The sequence below is a fragment of the Notolepis coatsorum genome, assembly GCF_963971535.1.
Source record: "Notolepis coatsorum genome assembly, chromosome: 19".
NCBI lineage: Eukaryota > Metazoa > Chordata > Actinopteri > Aulopiformes > Paralepididae > Notolepis > Notolepis coatsorum.
In genome coordinates this window covers 77,983,410-78,000,757 of record NC_140183.1, presented here as the reverse complement: position 1 = coordinate 78,000,757, position 17,348 = coordinate 77,983,410, and the positions used below count along the sequence as shown (strand labels likewise).

At 43.8% G+C, this 17,348-nt stretch overlaps 1 protein-coding gene across 1 annotated transcript in view; it reads left to right on the top strand.

Moving 5' to 3' along the window:
* The window catches only part of nphs1 (NPHS1 adhesion molecule, nephrin), a gene marked incomplete at its 3' end in the record, with an annotated part of 212,975 nt that overhangs the window by 75,569 nt on the left and 120,058 nt on the right, over nucleotides 1–17,348 (top strand). The window contains exons 6-8 of the mRNA XM_084336716.1: nucleotides 6,013–6,134; nucleotides 7,571–7,742; nucleotides 15,465–15,622. Of these exons, the coding sequence (XP_084192842.1) occupies nucleotides 6,013–6,134; nucleotides 7,571–7,742; nucleotides 15,465–15,622 (452 nt within the window). The remainder of the gene's footprint in view (nucleotides 1–6,012; nucleotides 6,135–7,570; nucleotides 7,743–15,464; nucleotides 15,623–17,348) is intronic.

Sequence of the window (17,348 nt, the reverse complement as noted above, 5' to 3'; positions counted from 1 at the left end):
TTTATAGTTTAATTAGGCAAAAGTATTAATAATAAACAGAGCAGTTGATGCAGAAAAAAAAAGACAACAGAATATACTGTATTCTCGAGCCAGTGAGTCCCTAAGACGAAATGCCACACAGACTGGTCGGTCCAGTTAGCTGTCCATCAGTTCTCCTCAAGAAGCTCACGTCTGTCCAGTGAGTCTGTCATATATAGCAAAACATAGGAGTTCCTGGCCCTCCCTCGACACAGAGAGAGAGAACTCTCAAGGTCGGCCTACAAATGGAACCCCGGTTACCATGGAACCTCAACAGTAGATATGGCATATTGTAGACACCGTTTCATAGTCCTTTTTACAATAGAATTATAGATAGATAGATAGATAGATAGATAGATAGATAGATAGATAGATAGATAGATAGATAGATAGATAGATAGATAGATAGATAGATAGATAGATAGATAGATAGATAGATAGATAGATAGATAGATAGATAGATAGATAGATAGATAGATAGATAGATAGATAGATAGATAGATAGATAGATAGATAGATAGATAGATAGATAGATAGATAGATAGATAGATAGATAGATAGATAGATAGATAGATAGATAGATAGATAGATAGATAGATAGATAGATAGATAGATAGATAGATAGATAGATAGATAGATAGATAGATAGATAGATAGATAGATAGATAGATAGATAGATAGATAGATAGATAGATAGATAGATAGATAGATAGATAGATAGATAGATAGATAGATAGATAGATAGATAGATAGATAGATAGATAGATAGATAGATAGATAGATAGATAGATAGATAGATAGATAGATAGATAGATAGATAGATAGATAGATAGATAGATAGATAGATAGATAGATAGATAGATAGATAGATAGATAGATAGATAGATAGATAGATAGATAGATAGATAGATAGATAGATAGATAGATAGATAGATAGATAGATAGATAGATAGATAGATAGATAGATAGATAGATAGATAGATAGATAGATAGATAGATAGATAGATAGATAGATAGATAGATAGATAGATAGATAGATAGATAGATAGATAGATAGATAGATAGATAGATAGATAGATAGATAGATAGATAGATAGATAGATAGATAGATAGATAGATAGATAGATAGATAGATAGATAGATAGATAGATAGATAGATAGATAGATAGATAGATAGATAGATAGATAGATAGATAGATAGATAGATAGATAGATAGATAGATAGATAGATAGATAGATAGATAGATAGATAGATAGATAGATAGATAGATAGATAGATAGATAGATAGATAGATAGATAGATAGATAGATAGATAGATAGATAGATAGATAGATAGATAGATAGATAGATAGATAGATAGATAGATAGATAGATAGATAGATAGATAGATAGATAGATAGATAGATAGATAGATAGATAGATAGATAGATAGATAGATAGATAGATAGATAGATAGATAGATAGATAGATAGATAGATAGATAGATAGATAGATAGATAGATAGATAGATAGATAGATAGATAGATAGATAGATAGATAGATAGATAGATAGATAGATAGATAGATAGATAGATAGATAGATAGATAGATAGATAGATAGATAGATAGATAGATAGATAGATAGATAGATAGATAGATAGATAGATAGATAGATAGATAGATAGATAGATAGATAGATAGATAGATAGATAGATAGATAGATAGATAGATAGATAGATAGATAGATAGATAGATAGATAGATAGATAGATAGATAGATAGATAGATAGATAGATAGATAGATAGATATTTTACACGACTGACAATTTTACAACCGCCCCTCCTGCAAACAAACACACACACAAAGTGTGTGTGCGCGTGCCGGTCCCAAATCAGGCACACTTTTGAACTAAGTTATACTGTGATAGAGCAGAACGCGTTCACAATTACGTTCATCTAACAGAAATACAGTACGTTCAGTTCACGTTCGCCCAAAATATGAACGAGTTCATGAACGATCGTACATCACTGGGTATCAGATATGGGGCAGATGGCGAGCTAAAACAGGGTATCAGATATGGGGCTGAATGGCTAAAACAGATATGGGCCGGTGATGACATAAAAGATCATTATACTGTCCTAGGCCTTCAACGGTTTTCCCCTTTCCCACGGTAGGATGCTGTTGCGTTATCGGCAGTGGAAAAGGGGCAGTGGAAAATCAGTACATCCCTAGTTTCGATGAATTCAGAGTCGGAGAACGATCAACTGTTGCCGTCGTCACCTTTTTACATTTTGCCATTAATCTCTTTAACCTCTTAACAGGAGGAGGGCATAAATGGGCCATCACGCACGTTGAGAGCACTTGCGAGCGTTTAGCACCTCGAGGCTGCATTTTTCGCCCAACATATAAATGACAGAATTATAGCTCTATTTATTGCCGTTCGAATGCCACTTCAATTGACCAAATACGTACCTCGGTTCTCGAGTTACATGATGATATGTCAGGCGTGCAATTTTTTACGCGCTAGCGTCAGATTACCACCCCAGACTCCTGACGCTCTAGAACTGTCAATCATCCGCCAATTGCGAATTATTGGTCAGGGTTGTAGCCAATGAGTGTAGCTTTCCAATGATACCCCACATGGGGGTGTGCGAATAAGGGATCTAGGTGAAAGGTGATGAGCGAAAATCAGAAGTGAAAACCTTTTCTAATGAATAGACGTGGATGAGGAAATGGAGAAATGGAGAGCTTTTTTCTTGGCACACGGTTTACCCGAATCTATGGAGAGCTTTTTTCTTGGCACACGGTTTACCCGAATCTCTCTAGAAGATTAATTTCTGAACGGATTTTTTGAAAATGTTGACCTGTATACATAAGATTTCAGGCTATGGATTTGCAGTGTTTTCCAGCTTATACCTATTATTATTATTATTATTATTATTATTATTATTATTATTATTATTATTATTATTATTATTATTATTATTATTATTATTATTATTATTATTATTATTATTATTATTATTATTATTATTATTATTATTATTATTATTATTATTATTATTATTATTATTATTATTATTATTATTATTATTATTATTATCTTTTTTTTTGTAACTGCTACAGACACATTTTAGTACACAAGTTCAACTCAAGTTCAGCCCTATGGTACTCTATTTCAGTAGCACTAAAAGTTAATTTCCTTTTTTGCATGAATAACTTCAGAATGTTATCTTTCAAAAGAGACCAGGCTTATGCATGTGCTATAACTATAAAGTATAAAACTAAGCTTTTCAAAAAAAGTATGCAGTCCTCAAATTCAAGTAAAAGCCATGTTTCTGCCCGCTTATTAATCAAGTTCAACATTACTGAGGGGGGGGGGGGGGGACGGACGGACCTAGCACATTTGGCACCCTAGGCGAGCTTCACCACTGCGCCCCCCCCCAAAAAAAATCAAAACATCTTAACAGTTATACAGTAAAGTACTGCACCTTTATTTTTTACAAGCAAGAACAAGAGCTAAGAATAAATGTAATGTGACTAAAGAATTAAAACAAATAACAACTTAGCAAACACACAATAATAATAACAATAACAAACAATAAAATAATGTGCAAATTTGCTATTAGAGAAAATTAAGATGAAATATAAAGTGCACACTAAAGAATTAAAACAAACAACGTAGCTAACAATCAATAATAATAATAACAATAACAAACAATAAAATAACGTGCAAATTTGCTTTAAAAGAAAATTATGTATTGTAAAATATGTTACACATATATAATCAAAATACAATTGCTAAATAAACAAACAAATAAATAAAGATTACAAATTCACTTTGTCTCAAGAACTATTTAAATTCCACTCCCTATCATCACACTTCAAGGTTAGCCTGTAGCTCCTACTGGTTTCCATTTACAGTGCAATCCTTCTGGCCTTCCTCGCTGCAAAGTCATCAATCACATCATTATGAAATCTGACCACCAACCTCATTGGTTAATACTGATTACAGCCAGACCACTGAGGCGTTCTTGAGCCATGGTTGACCTCAAGTATGTTTTCAAGAGTTTTAATTTGGAAAAACTCCTCTCGGCTGAAGCTACTGTTACTGGTAGCGTTGCACTGATCCGCAGAGCAATACACAAGTTGGGATATATTTCTGTGAGCTGCTTTGTGTGTATGAATTTCAACAACTCAAGAGTTGTCATGCTCTTTGATGGCAAGTCAGGTACATTTTCCAACTCCTGAGCCAGCTCCTTCCCATCCAAATCAGATTGCCCTCCATGGTTTAAGGTGTATACAAGTGCCTCTGCTTGCTTCATCAGCTCTTGGTGTGGCAGGTATTGGAAGTTGTACAAAATTGCATACCTTTCACCTTGGCATGTTTCTCTTCTTCTTTTCTTCTCTTTTTATACTGCGCCCCGGATGGCTTTTGTCTCTTCATAGTTCTCTAACGTTAGTATTTCTTTCCTCGACACTCAATTCTATAAACACTTGACCGATACCCATCAATGCACAGCGCTCTAGCATGTTCTGACTGTGAACACCTTTTTGAATGTAAAAATAATGGTTGCAGATATAGAGGGGGGCGCCAAAACTGCACCAAGCAACAAAAAGAAATTACAAATAAAACGAATTCTTTAAAAAAAAAAAATTCGATATTTTTTTTATTATTTTGGCGCCCCCCTCTGGGTGGCGCCCTAGGCAACCGCCTATATCTCCTGTAGGAAGCTCGGCCCCTGGGGCAGTCTTTCTGTCCGTATCACCACCAGCGCTTTGATGTTACGTAACAAGCGTGTGATTGTAGCACACAAAGACATGTTTACCTACCCCGCGTGCCTCTTCCCCACGTGCTGTCTCTTCTTGTGTTTTTTGACCCCCGCTGTTTGTCCTTTTACTTGGCAGGGAGACAAGCGTAGGCCGACCGCTGTTAGGCGTACAAACCCCGCCGCCTGGGCCAATATACGAGTTCTACTGTTTCTCTTTCCACACTTTGTTGATCCGTTGGGGTAATTGATTGTTTAGGCCAGCGGTCCACCCACCTGCTTCTCCCCGGGGCCCCTAAATCACGTTGTTGATTAAAGTCTAGCATGGCCGCTGACACCTGCAGCGCGGCGCCTTCTCTCCCTCCAGCCGCCGCCCCCGTATAATCCACAGGATGACTAGACACCTTAATGTTGTCTCTATCCATCCTCCTCCGCATTAAACACCGCTGCCTCAACCACCGCCGGTAAACTGTGAGTACTTCTCGCTCTGTATCCCCGCTCGCTCCGTATTAAACAACAGGGCTCTGCGCTGAGTGCTAATGTAGCAGAACTCCCCAGGACCACCACCGTGGCAGTCTTACTCAGCACGCCGGCCCATCAAAGCCCCGGCGCGGTGGCCATTTTCAGTCCGGCAGATTGTTAGTGAGGTGGCCATTTGTCACACCGGGGCCCATGGTCCACACACGCACACACACACGCACACACACACACGCACACGCACACGCACACACGAACCCCGCTCCCCGAAACTGATTGCGGCAATAACAAAGACTCGTCCCTCCCTAATTTATTTTACAGCGTATATTTTATTCAAGGAGGCTGTAATTTATTCATATTCCACGTTTGCCTTATTACTGTTTAAACATCTGTTATTTTGCTTTATGGACTGGATCCAGTTCACCCGCGACCCCTTAATACTTAATGCTTTCATCAGATCCGGACCTCTTATCCCACAGTCATGTTGAATGTGCCCAATTTATCGGGCCTGTCACAACAAATAGAGACGGTCCCTATTCAGCCGCGAAGAGTCCTCTCATCCTGCCGTATATTTTCCACTCTTTGTCACCCCGCGCGCCGCTTCGCCTGTGTGTTTCGCCTCGCTCCCCCGTCCCCCGTCCCCACCTCCCTCCTATCACTCTTCATTCCCGTCGGCCTGTCATCCACTTCTCTACGTCCTATTTATAAAAATGTTCTCTCTCTCTCTCTCTCTCTCTCTCTCTCTCTCTCTTTCTCCCTCCCTTGCAGTCCCGCCACAGACTCCAGTCATCCACGGCCTGGAGAGGCAGGAGGTGAGAGCAGGGAAGACGCTCAACCTGGTGTGCGTGTCGCAGGGAGGGAACCCTCTGGCCACTCTGCACTGGACTAAGGTAACCCGTTCTGTAGACCTTTTCTAACATCCACATTCTGAATGTTTTTTTTTTATCTCTCCAGCCGTCTACCCCACCTAGCATCCAGGGTTTGGTTAGTGCACATTGAGGCCAGGTAGGGCCTAGAGCATGGTCACATGTTTGGTTATTGACCAGGTAGAGGAGGCATAGAGCATGGTCTTGATATTATTTTTATTCATTGTTTCAACAGACAAACAAAGCAGACAGGACAGACAAAATCAAGACATTACAGTGACAAAGATTTCAAAATATATACCCTCCCCCCTCCCAAAAGAAACAAACAAAAAATTTATAAAAAAAAACAAGACAACCAGTCACTCCTTCGTGTCTCCTACCAGTGCTAGACATAGACATATCAAGTCAGACACTGAGAATATATATCTATAATAGACATTCAGTCCAGATAGTCCAGTTATAGTCTTTGTACAGAATACCATCAGGTCATCAAGAGTCCCTTTAGTTGATGCCTATAGAGGAATGAGCCGAGGGAAGAAACATCACACAACAATCACATAGTAAAAACAAAACACCAAGCATGGTCACATGTTTGGTTAATGACCAAGTGGGGTATATAACAGGCACTATCTTGTGGATGAAATTTGAGAAGGAGATGAGTGTGTGGCCCCACCCCTGCTTATGTAGGTAGCGGATGGGGGTGTGGTCAGACGGATGTTGGTATGTAAAGGTACATTGTGAAGTTTTTATTCAGTGCACGTCACTGGAGTGAGTTGTGTGCAGACTGACGCTGAGCGGAGGCCAGAATGCAATAGAACTGAAATAAACAAGGAGATGGCTGACCCCATTCAACTCAATGTCGGAGTTTCCACACTTGGCACCAATGTGCGTACACGTGCTACAGAGTGACACAATGACCCTTCCTTCTTTTATAGTTTCCTTGATTGCTGACAGGAAATAAACAGGGGCCAAAGCTGTTCCCCCAGCAATGGAATAGCAACAGAATACTTCTGAAAAGGTCTATGTTCACAGCTCCAGCAGGTCCACATCCTGTACTCTCTGATGAACTGGGGTAGATGACCAATAGTAGTTCAACTTTCAGCAAACTCACAATTAGTACATAATGTACACTGTGGATTATGTTCCCTCAGTTTCTCTCTCTCTCTCTCTCTCTCTCTCTCTCTCTCTCTCTCTCTCTCTCTCTCCCTCAATTTCCACTCTACATTGTAAAGTGGTATGTCGGAGTGTCAATTATTCATTCGTGTGTGAGCTTGTATGTGTGTATGTGTGTACATGTATGTGTGTGTTGTTACTTTTCCTTTTGACAACAACAGGGAGAAACGGGAGAAAAAACACCAGCGGATGTATTTTATATTCACCGATATGTTTGCATGTGAATTTGTGAATTTGTGTCATTGTTGCTTCATGCGTGTCCCCCGTGTGTCCAATACGCATATCAGAACGGCGAGGTTCTGTCCACAAGCTGGGAGGAGGACACGGAGGCCCAGACGTCCAGCAGCGTGCTGCAACTGCAGGTGGTCCCGGGGGACAACCAGGCCGTGCTGAGGTGTGAGAGCGTCAACCAGGTGTCCCCGTCCTCTCTGTCTCTCAGCCGCCAAATCACCGTTCTCTGTGAGTCAACCTGCATGTTTAACCAAGCGCACGGCGCACGTCGGCGCACGCACCTACACTCACACACATACACGTGTGCATGCGCAGTTGCGCGCGTCCACACGCACACAGACACATGCACACACAATTGCACCCCACCCACGCACGCACTGTACACATTTGCATACACGTGCACATACAGAGACGTGCGGGCACACACACACACACACACACACACACACACACACACACACACACATGCACATGCACAGACACATGCACAGACACACACACACAGACAAATACACACACACAAAGCCCTGCTATGACTCATGGCTACATACACACACACAATTACATGCACACACACGCAGACAAAGCCCTGCAATCGAGGATATGGACACGAGGCGAAGGAATATAATTCTTGTCTTAACTCCAATACCAATACTTTTGCTGTCCCAGCACAAATTCCAATGCTAATATCATTAATGAAACTAATGGTGATTATGGCCGCGGCCCATATTTCAGTCGGCCTCCGCTCTGGAGCCGCTTTTATAGCCGGCTAATTTAGCTGAATCGCTTCAATGCACATTCCTGAGGCAGTATAAAGGCTGCACTTTGTGCAACGATAATAACGCCAACGGGTAATAGATTATATATTTCTCTTCTTTCAGATTGAAGATGTTTGTTTCTTTCAGCGACAATAAAATACATACGGAATTAATATTCAACCCGCTTGTGCCTCCCCCCCTTCCTCTCTGTAGGCACGTTGAGTCTCTCACTATAGGCCGGTTTCCACTGCAAGACCAGACAGTGATAGCCGGGACCTTAAATGCCACTCAATACATTTTTGCAATCCCTGTGTTAAAGGAACACGTCAACATTTTGGGAAATTAGCTTACCGTCTTCTCCAGAGAGAGTGTTATGGTTTGTAAACAACCCCAACAGCACGGCACAGACAGGTAGTTCAGAGTTAGCCAAAAACCAGGGCGTATTTATTTCCAAAACAGAGAAGAGCAAAAACAACAAAAAGCACAAGGGGAGAATGTCCTTGGGCGGAGTAGGCTCTGCGGCTCTGCAGCTCGGCTCAGAGCAGAGACGGCACTGTGGCGTTGCGCCTCTGACTCTGCGGCTCTGCAGCTACTTGGACATCCACTCTGGGAGGAACAGAGAGAGAGAGAATGTCAATAAACGAGCGTATGGAATACGAGGCAGTCCAGTATTATTTAGCTGAGTCCAGTACTAACACAAGCGACACATCTTCAGTGTTTACCCAAACACACAAAAAACAGAAAGGTCCCGAGTCCAGGAAAATGCGAGGAAAAAACAGAGCATCCAAAAAAGTACGTTTCCAAAACTCACCAAGGCGCAATTGCGCAAAGCGATCTACGAGGCACAGATCCACGGATGGCAGAGAGGAGCAAGAGCGGCGACTTCCAAAGACGTTCTGGAGAAACGACGGAGAAACACACAGGAGGAACAAGCAGCAGGTAGTGGTAAGCAAAATGACCCGACACAGAACGTACAGAACCCCAGAATATATAAGGGCTCCACCGAGCTGATTTGAAACTCACTTCAGGTGCGTGAGGGCAATTGGTACCTGGAAGCGTGCGGTATAGGACCAATCCTCACAGAGAGTGTGTGTATTATACTTATTGTATACTTATCTATTTTTATCTAGCACAATCACTGGAGCAAAACAGAAAGAAGCATTTTATATAAAAGTATTCTGTATTTTTGTATGACAACTAATAAAGAAACTTGAACTTGAAACTAGACAAGAAGATGGATACCAGTTTCCTCTCTGTGCGTTCTTACTGTATATCTGGCTGCCCGTTAGCCTAGCTTAGCACAATGAATGGAAGCGGACTATTCAAACTCAGTCCCCCCTGTAGTGTTCATATCGCCCGACTAACCCCCTACTCCAACACTGGACAAATAGAGACAAAGACATTTTATTATTATTTTCATAACTGAAAATAAATCTCATAAGACATAGCTAAATGTGCCATAATAAAATATTCACCATGACTTGTAGTGAAGTTACTTTTGTGACTGATGATAATTCTGTGTTCAAAAGCTGTTTATAAAAAAGTAGAAGGCTGGAACAAAGGAAAAGCTGAGATGGTTTCTTTCGTGGGGTTTATTCAACAAGAATGGCAAAAAGACAAACGCTAGGTCCACTCTCCAAAAATGACAGCTACGTTCTGTCTCAATAAATGGTCTTATAGTTCTTAAATCTACTTTCCTGACCCCTGCCACGTAAAGGTGGATTGATCCATTACACACGTTAACAATGAGAAGTCTGGTAACACCCACTGTTCTCAACTGGTTAGACTGGTATGGCTTTCTCTGTGTGTGTGTGTGTGTGTGTGTGTGTGTGTGTGTGTGTGTGTGTGTGTGTGTGTGTGTGTGTGTGTGTGTGTGTGTGTGTGTGTGTGTGTGTGTGTGTGTGTGTGTGTGTGTGTGTGTGTGTGTGTGTGTGTGTGTGTGTGTGTGTGTGTGTGTGTGTGTGTGTGTGTGTGTGTGTGTGTGTGTGTGTGTGTGTGTGTGTGTGTGTGTGTGTGTGTGTGTGTGTGTGTGTGTGTGTGTGTGTGTGTGTGTGTGTGTGTGTGTGTGTGTGTATGAAAGTGTGTATCTGACCTGTGTGTGTTAGAGTGTTATATTCTGAATATTCCTGCTTCACGACAACTGAGAACTGCAAATATTAGTTACTGTTTCTTATGGAGAGAGAGAGAGAGAGAGAGAGAGAGAGAGAGAGAGAGAGAGAGAGAGAGAGAGAGAGAGAGAGAGAGAGAGAGAGCTGCTGCGGCTTTAGTTTTGAAAGGGGAAATATTTCACCCTAGATGGAGAGAAATCTGCAGGAATATTCTCTCATTTTGGGGGCTTTGTCCGCCCTCACCGCGCCAGAGCAGAGGCTGCTGACTGCGCAGTTACTGAGGAGTTTTACGTTCCCCTCTCGGTTGCCAGGTTTTGCAGAAATAATTAAGCGTAGTGTGAGAAGGAGATTTCACTACTAGACGGTCTCCAAATCTAATCTGTGCCAACAGTATATCCCACGTAGAAAGCAGAAAAGGATTTTATAAAAGAGTGTTGGCAGGTACGAGAGTCACTGTCGTTTCGACATGAATATCCCTCCATCACCCCGAGGCGCCTCATGTGTGGCACATGTAGCCGACAGTACAGTACACCTCCGCTTCTGTGCGAGAGCGAGGATTTTACATACATGATCCCCCCACATGTCTGCCAGGACCGGCTTATAGTCCCCAGTCTGTGTGTTCCCTCCCAGAGCAACGCTGCTGCATCTATCTGCCTGCAGCTCTCGTACCCTGTGTGTCCCCCGGTAGCTGAAGCTATGCAGACTTTTTAGAAAACCACCGGTGGAGAAGACAAGTTGCTTCTGGGTGTGATTTCAGATCATTTTATGTTCCCCTCTCACCCTGTGCGTTTCACTCCCTACCACAGTGATTGGGATGAGGATTTTTTAGTTTTTGTTTGGCTGTTCACATTATTTGATAAATGTGGCCAGGATCAAATTCCAGTGTGAAAGCGGTCACGCTCCTGAAATGACCCGCATGCGCAAATGAACAATAAAGAAGGTGGTCATAAAGTCTTTTGACAAAATGTCAATCTAGAGCAGGGGTAGGCAACCCTAGGCACGCATGCCTGCACAGGCACGCGGGGGCATTTTCATAGGCACAGGGGGCAGCAGTAAACAAAACAAAAAAGAAAAAAAAGTATAATTTCTTTTTTTTTTAAATATTATAGTGAAATATTTTGCACTGTTGTCGCATTTATCTTATTGAAATCCTCCCACAGGTTATTTTTACTACCACATATTTAATTGAGACCCTTTATTTGTTTATTATTTCAATTTAGCTGGAAATACATTGCTACATCATTCAGTAACATTTGCAGAGCCTTATAACAAAAACATTATTACGGTCACCATTATGACCAGTGGGATTAATCAACACATTTTATTATTTATTTTTCTATTTCATTGAACATTGCACATGTTAAAAGCCATTTTTTTTACTCAAAATGTGAGTATTACCAAGTCAACTTGTGTTCTTGACAATGACAATAAACATAGTTTTATTAGGTTGAAATAATGTGGTTGTGTACTTATTTTTCTGTTAACTTATTATGGATTGAAAACTGAAAACCTTAATGCACAATTAACTGAACTCAATATTTTTAAGTTCTGGGACTCTTATTATTATTATTTCTTTTACAGTGTAGTCTTGCGATCAATCAAAACGTATTTACACAATATACCTCACATTCACCCTCCATTCACATCCTGGTGTTGTCCTGGTGTTCTCCATTAGGCCTGTAGGTGGAGCTATGACAGCACACGTACAGTACACACACCGATGGTGTGTGATGTGTCCAAAAATGTATGGGCAAATGTGAGTGAAATGGTCGCACTGTATGCAGTTGTTTGTCTGCATTGCATTCGCCCCCCCCCCCCCCCCCAACTCAGATTTAGGGTTGATACAACCATCATAATAATATTGTTAATAATAACAATAACAATAATGATGTAATAATGTAAAAATTATCATTAAAAAGACCTGATTATGAGAAAAAAAAATACGATGCATGGAATATTGTTGAGGCACACTAGTTACAACTATATTTCAAACAGGCACTCCATGTCAAAAAGGTTGCTGACCCCTGATCTAGAGTGACGTAAGAGTCGCATGAAAGTCGCACGGCTGTTCAGACTGAGGTCCCGTTGCAAAAGATCAGACCTGTATCTTATTCCATGTGATTTGTGCTGTTCACACTGTCGTGAAAAAAACTTATTTGAGCAAATAATTCAGATATGGGCCACTTTCGCCTGCATGCAGTCTGAAGGTGTGTGCGTGTGTAGGTGTGTGTGTGTGTAGGTGTGTGTGTACTTGTATTGCTATACTACAGGGGACACTGACTTGTTTACACAATGGGTACCAAAAACATTATGGGGACAAATTTGGGTGTCCCCATAACACAAATTAGGTTATGGTTAGGGTTAGGTTATGGTTATGATTATGGTTATGTTATGGTTATGGTTAGGTTAGGTTATGGTTATATATCGTATAGCTTACGCTCTGCGCTCAAGTGGAACACATCCCATAGCCAGTCTAATACTGAATACATTTCTTCACATGTACACACCCATCCGCCTGGCCACACCCCCATCCGCTCCTCTACATAAGCGGGGATGTGGCCATACTAACAGCTCCTATTTTCACCACCGACAAGTGTCTGTATACACCACTTGAGTTTAATGCCAAAATAGTTGTTGGAAAGGAGCTACGTGGACATTGTATCTTATTTTTTCTCTCTCTCGCCAATTTTCGAGAAAAGCTAAGTCATAATGTCTGCACCTTCGGGGGGTTCGAACGCTCACAACGTCACCCTTCACCAGCGTTTCTCCATTGCCGCGTCTGCCGTGCGTCGTGGGGCTGCTCTGACTCCACGGTCGTGGCAGTCAGATACGCCCGAGCGGCGCCCGGTGGTGAGTCTGCCTCTCCGAGGGGCCGTTGAGCCGCTGTCTCCCGTGAGATGGCCTGGTTCCGGCCCTGGTTCCCCCGCCAGTGGACGGTCGGCCAAAAGGCCGACAGCTCCTCTGGTGCCTGGGGATTTGCGACGCAGGCTCTTCGCCTCTGCTCGCTCCCGTCGTAGGGCGGCGAGCTGCAGGGGCGAACGGCCTGGCTTTGGGGATGTGCTGGAGCCGAACGAGAGTGCTCTTGCCCTATCTCCATTTCCGATGGAAACTGAGGATCACATGGAGGGGGCGAGAGCGCTCTTGTTTGATGCCCCAATGGATTCGCATCATTCTCCCCCTTGGGGTGTGGCAGGGAGTGTTGCGTCTCCTTGGGGTCCCTTGTTCTCCAGTGTTGGGTTAGAACCTCCGACCCTGAGACAAGATGCCCAGCTATCTGCCGCGTCGGATGGTGGCGCCCGACATGGCAGCCTCCCGTATGTGAGGGACGCGGGCGACGTGGAGGGAGGTGTGCTAGGGGAGTTACGTGCCTTGTTCCCCGAGCTCATGGCGGCCGCCGCAGCCGCTAATGGCGTGGCGTTGCCGCAGCCTCTGCCTGCACCTGTTCCTGATGATATGATAGGTCATCTCTGGCAACGTCGTCCTGTGAGAGAGACGGGCGTTGTCTGCCCATTCTTCCCGTCAATGGAGGCCTACGTGAAACAGGGACAGGTAATCTCCCGCATCACTGGCCTTACCCCCGCCTACGTGCCAGTCACGTGGGTGGCGAGTTTGGTCCAGGGACTAAAGGACGGGGTGCCTCGGCTTGATAGCCTGATGACATCCATTCTTTGTCCCGAAGTGGTGTGGGAGCCATTGCGGAAGCTGGTTCCCCAAGGGAAATCGGCTAGGCAGATGGCTAACTGGAGTGACCAGGCGTACATCGCCGCGACTCAGAGCCTAGCTGCGACGTCCAATATTGCGCAGCTAGCGCGCTACATGTCGGGGATGATGGCGGGCGGGTCGGTATTGGACGACCATCAACAGTACCTTCACGCCCAGGCGGCTGGAGCCATCCTGCACCTTACCCAGCTGCAGGCGATAGCCGCCGGGAAGGGGCGTACCCTGCAGAGAAATGGAGGAGGAGCGCGCTGTGCTCCAACCCCATTTCCCCCGACCCGATGCCAACGGTGATGGCCGACGGAAACAACGGCGGCAGAGGCCCGCGACCGTTGCCACCGCCACCACCGCCGCCGCTGCTGGGCCTTCGTCCAAGAAGGCCAGGAGTGGAGGGAGTGCCTCGTCCGCCGCAGCCAGCCGCCCCACGCCCGGAGGTGACGGTAGGGATCGACGTGACCAGGTGCCCGGGAACAGGTGTTCCCGTTCGTTCTCTAGTGGCATGTGGGTTGCGCGCCTGTGTAGTCTTGGGTTCTTCTGTGGGAAGGTAAGTCCCACGATCTGCTCACCCTGTGCGTTTGAGTTGCTAAACCCTCTTCGCACAGTCGGATCCGATTCCCTCCCGTCCTCCACTAGGGGGGTCCGGGGGCTCAGGTCCTCCCCGGTTCTGATGGTTGTGGGGTGCCTCAGCGGGTACATTTGTCCAGTTTCCGCTCTGCTCAGCTCCTGTGTTCCACTTGAGCGCAGAGCGTAAGCTATACGATATATAACATATGGTTATCCTATAACCATAATTATATGAGCTGACTCACTGAGGACCCCGTGGTCTTCGCCTTCGGTGGTGAAAGACTTGGAGCTGTTAGTATGGCCACATCCCCGCTTATGTAGAGGAGCGGATGGGGGTGTGGCCAGGCGGATGGGTGTGTACATGTGTGAAGAAATGTATTCAGTATTAGACTGGCTATGGGATGTGTTCCGCTTGAGCGCAGAGCGCTCGCTATACTCATATAACTATGGTTATAGGATAACCGTATGTTACGGATAAGGTTAGTTACATACTGTAATGCATGTAAGTCTATGTAATGTCCCCATATTTCACATAAACAAACGTGTGTGTGTGTGTGTGTGTGTGTGTGTGTGTGTGTGTGTGTGTGTGTGTGTGTGTGTGTGTGTGTGTGTGTGTGTGTGTGCGTGTGTGTGTGTGTGTGTGTGTGTGTGTGTGTGTGTGTGTGTGTGTGTGTGTGTGTGTGTGTGTGTGTGTGTGTGTGTGTGTGTGTGTGTGTGTGTGTGTGTGCGTGCGTGCGTGCGTGCGTGCGTGTGTGCGTGCGTGTGCGTGCGTGCGCATGTGTGTCTGTCTGTGTCTGTGACAGTCGAGCCAGCAGAGGTGATTGTCCTGGGCTCCTTCAGGGCCATCGATGGAAAGGAGGTGACTCTGTGTTGCCACACATCCTCCAGTAACCCTCCTGTCCAGATCCGCTGGTGGCTGGGCTTCAGAGAGATCAACTCTACTGCTGTGGCCGTGGCAGAGGTGGGACCACACACTGTACACTGTACACTGTACACTTCATGATAACCAGAGGTGGGACCACTCACTGTACACTTCATGATAACCAGCGGTGGGACCACACACTGTACACTGTACACTTCATGATCAAGGCCAGATTAAGACTTCAGAGGCCCCTGGGCCAGATTCTTGTGGAGGCCCCCCCACACACACATACACGTGCATGCACGCACAGTGGCGTTTTTATATGTCACTTTAAAAAATATATAGAATATTTAGAAGTGGTGGGCTCTGAGGGCCAAGCTAAAAGGACTTTGATCACCCCTTCCCACTTTGACAACCTAGGATGGCTTAGAGTAGACGACAGAGTACAGCAACTTGCAATGGGCCTGGTCTACAAGATACACTACACGACCAAGGTACATGTCAAAATACTTCCCAAAGGTCAGTGAATACCACAATCACAACACCAGAGGGAGCTCCACAAATCATGTCAAACCCAGATTCAGCTCAAACAAGGGACTAAACACGTTTCGCAATTATGCCACATCAATGTGGAACGCCCTACCCAAAGCTGTAAAGGAATGTGAATCACTACCCACTTTCAAAAACGCTCTCAAAGAACACCTACGGGAGACTGCAATTCGAAACTGGCCCCTGTAAATGTCCTAACACAACCCCCTCCAATGTACAGTAAATGCCCAAGTATGGTTTTGTCAGTATTCCAATGTACAGTTTTCCCCCACCCACCCACCCCTCCCACCCACCGAACCACCTCCAATGTACAGTCCCCCCCACCCCCCCAACCCCACCCCACCTACCCAACCTCCTCCAATGTACAGTTTCTACGTCAAATGTATATAGTCTCTTTTCTGGACTCTTTTCGTATCACAAACAGTACTGTATTTGCAAATCTGGTATGCCATAAATGTATAGATGTAGCAGTACTGTCTATCTGTATGTCATGTATGTCATATATGTTATGATGAATTGAAAATGGGGGACCCTGATGTAAACAAGACGAAAGTCTTTCTCTGGTCTGCATCCCCTTAACAATTATTGAGCTGTACTGTACTGTACTGTACCCATTCTACAATCTGTTAATAAAGTTTTCAATCAATCAATCAAGAAGAGAAAAGAAACACATCATGTTTAGATGGGGGGATGGCGTCATCCTCAGGAAGAAAAAAAACATGCACACACTTTGGAGACAAGAATATAATATTAGAATAGTAAGCTTACTTTTACGTGAATGTCAATTTAAATTATAATTAGGGAAGGGAGGGGGTTGAAATGTGTTTTTGTCCTGTGTTACTGTCTGTGAATGAATGAATTAATGAAAATTGTATTTAACAGGTTGCAGAATGGGTACAAATAATACAGTATGGCTCAATACACACAATTGTTAAGGGGATGCAGACCAGAGAAAGACGTTTGTCTTGTTTACATCAGGGTCCCCCATTTTCAATTCATAGTGACATGTATGACATGCACAACATATATGACATCATGACATTTATGGCATAGGGACATACATGACATACAGGTATATAGTACTGTTACATTTGTGACATATATGATATGCAAATATACAGTACTGTTACCCATAGATCCTGACAGAGAGTATATACATATGATGGGGAGGGGACTGTACATTAGGAGGGGGTGGGTGGGTGGGTGGGAGAGAATTATACATACGGTGGGGAGAGAATATATACATTACATACGGGGTGGGGCTGTATGTATGTAT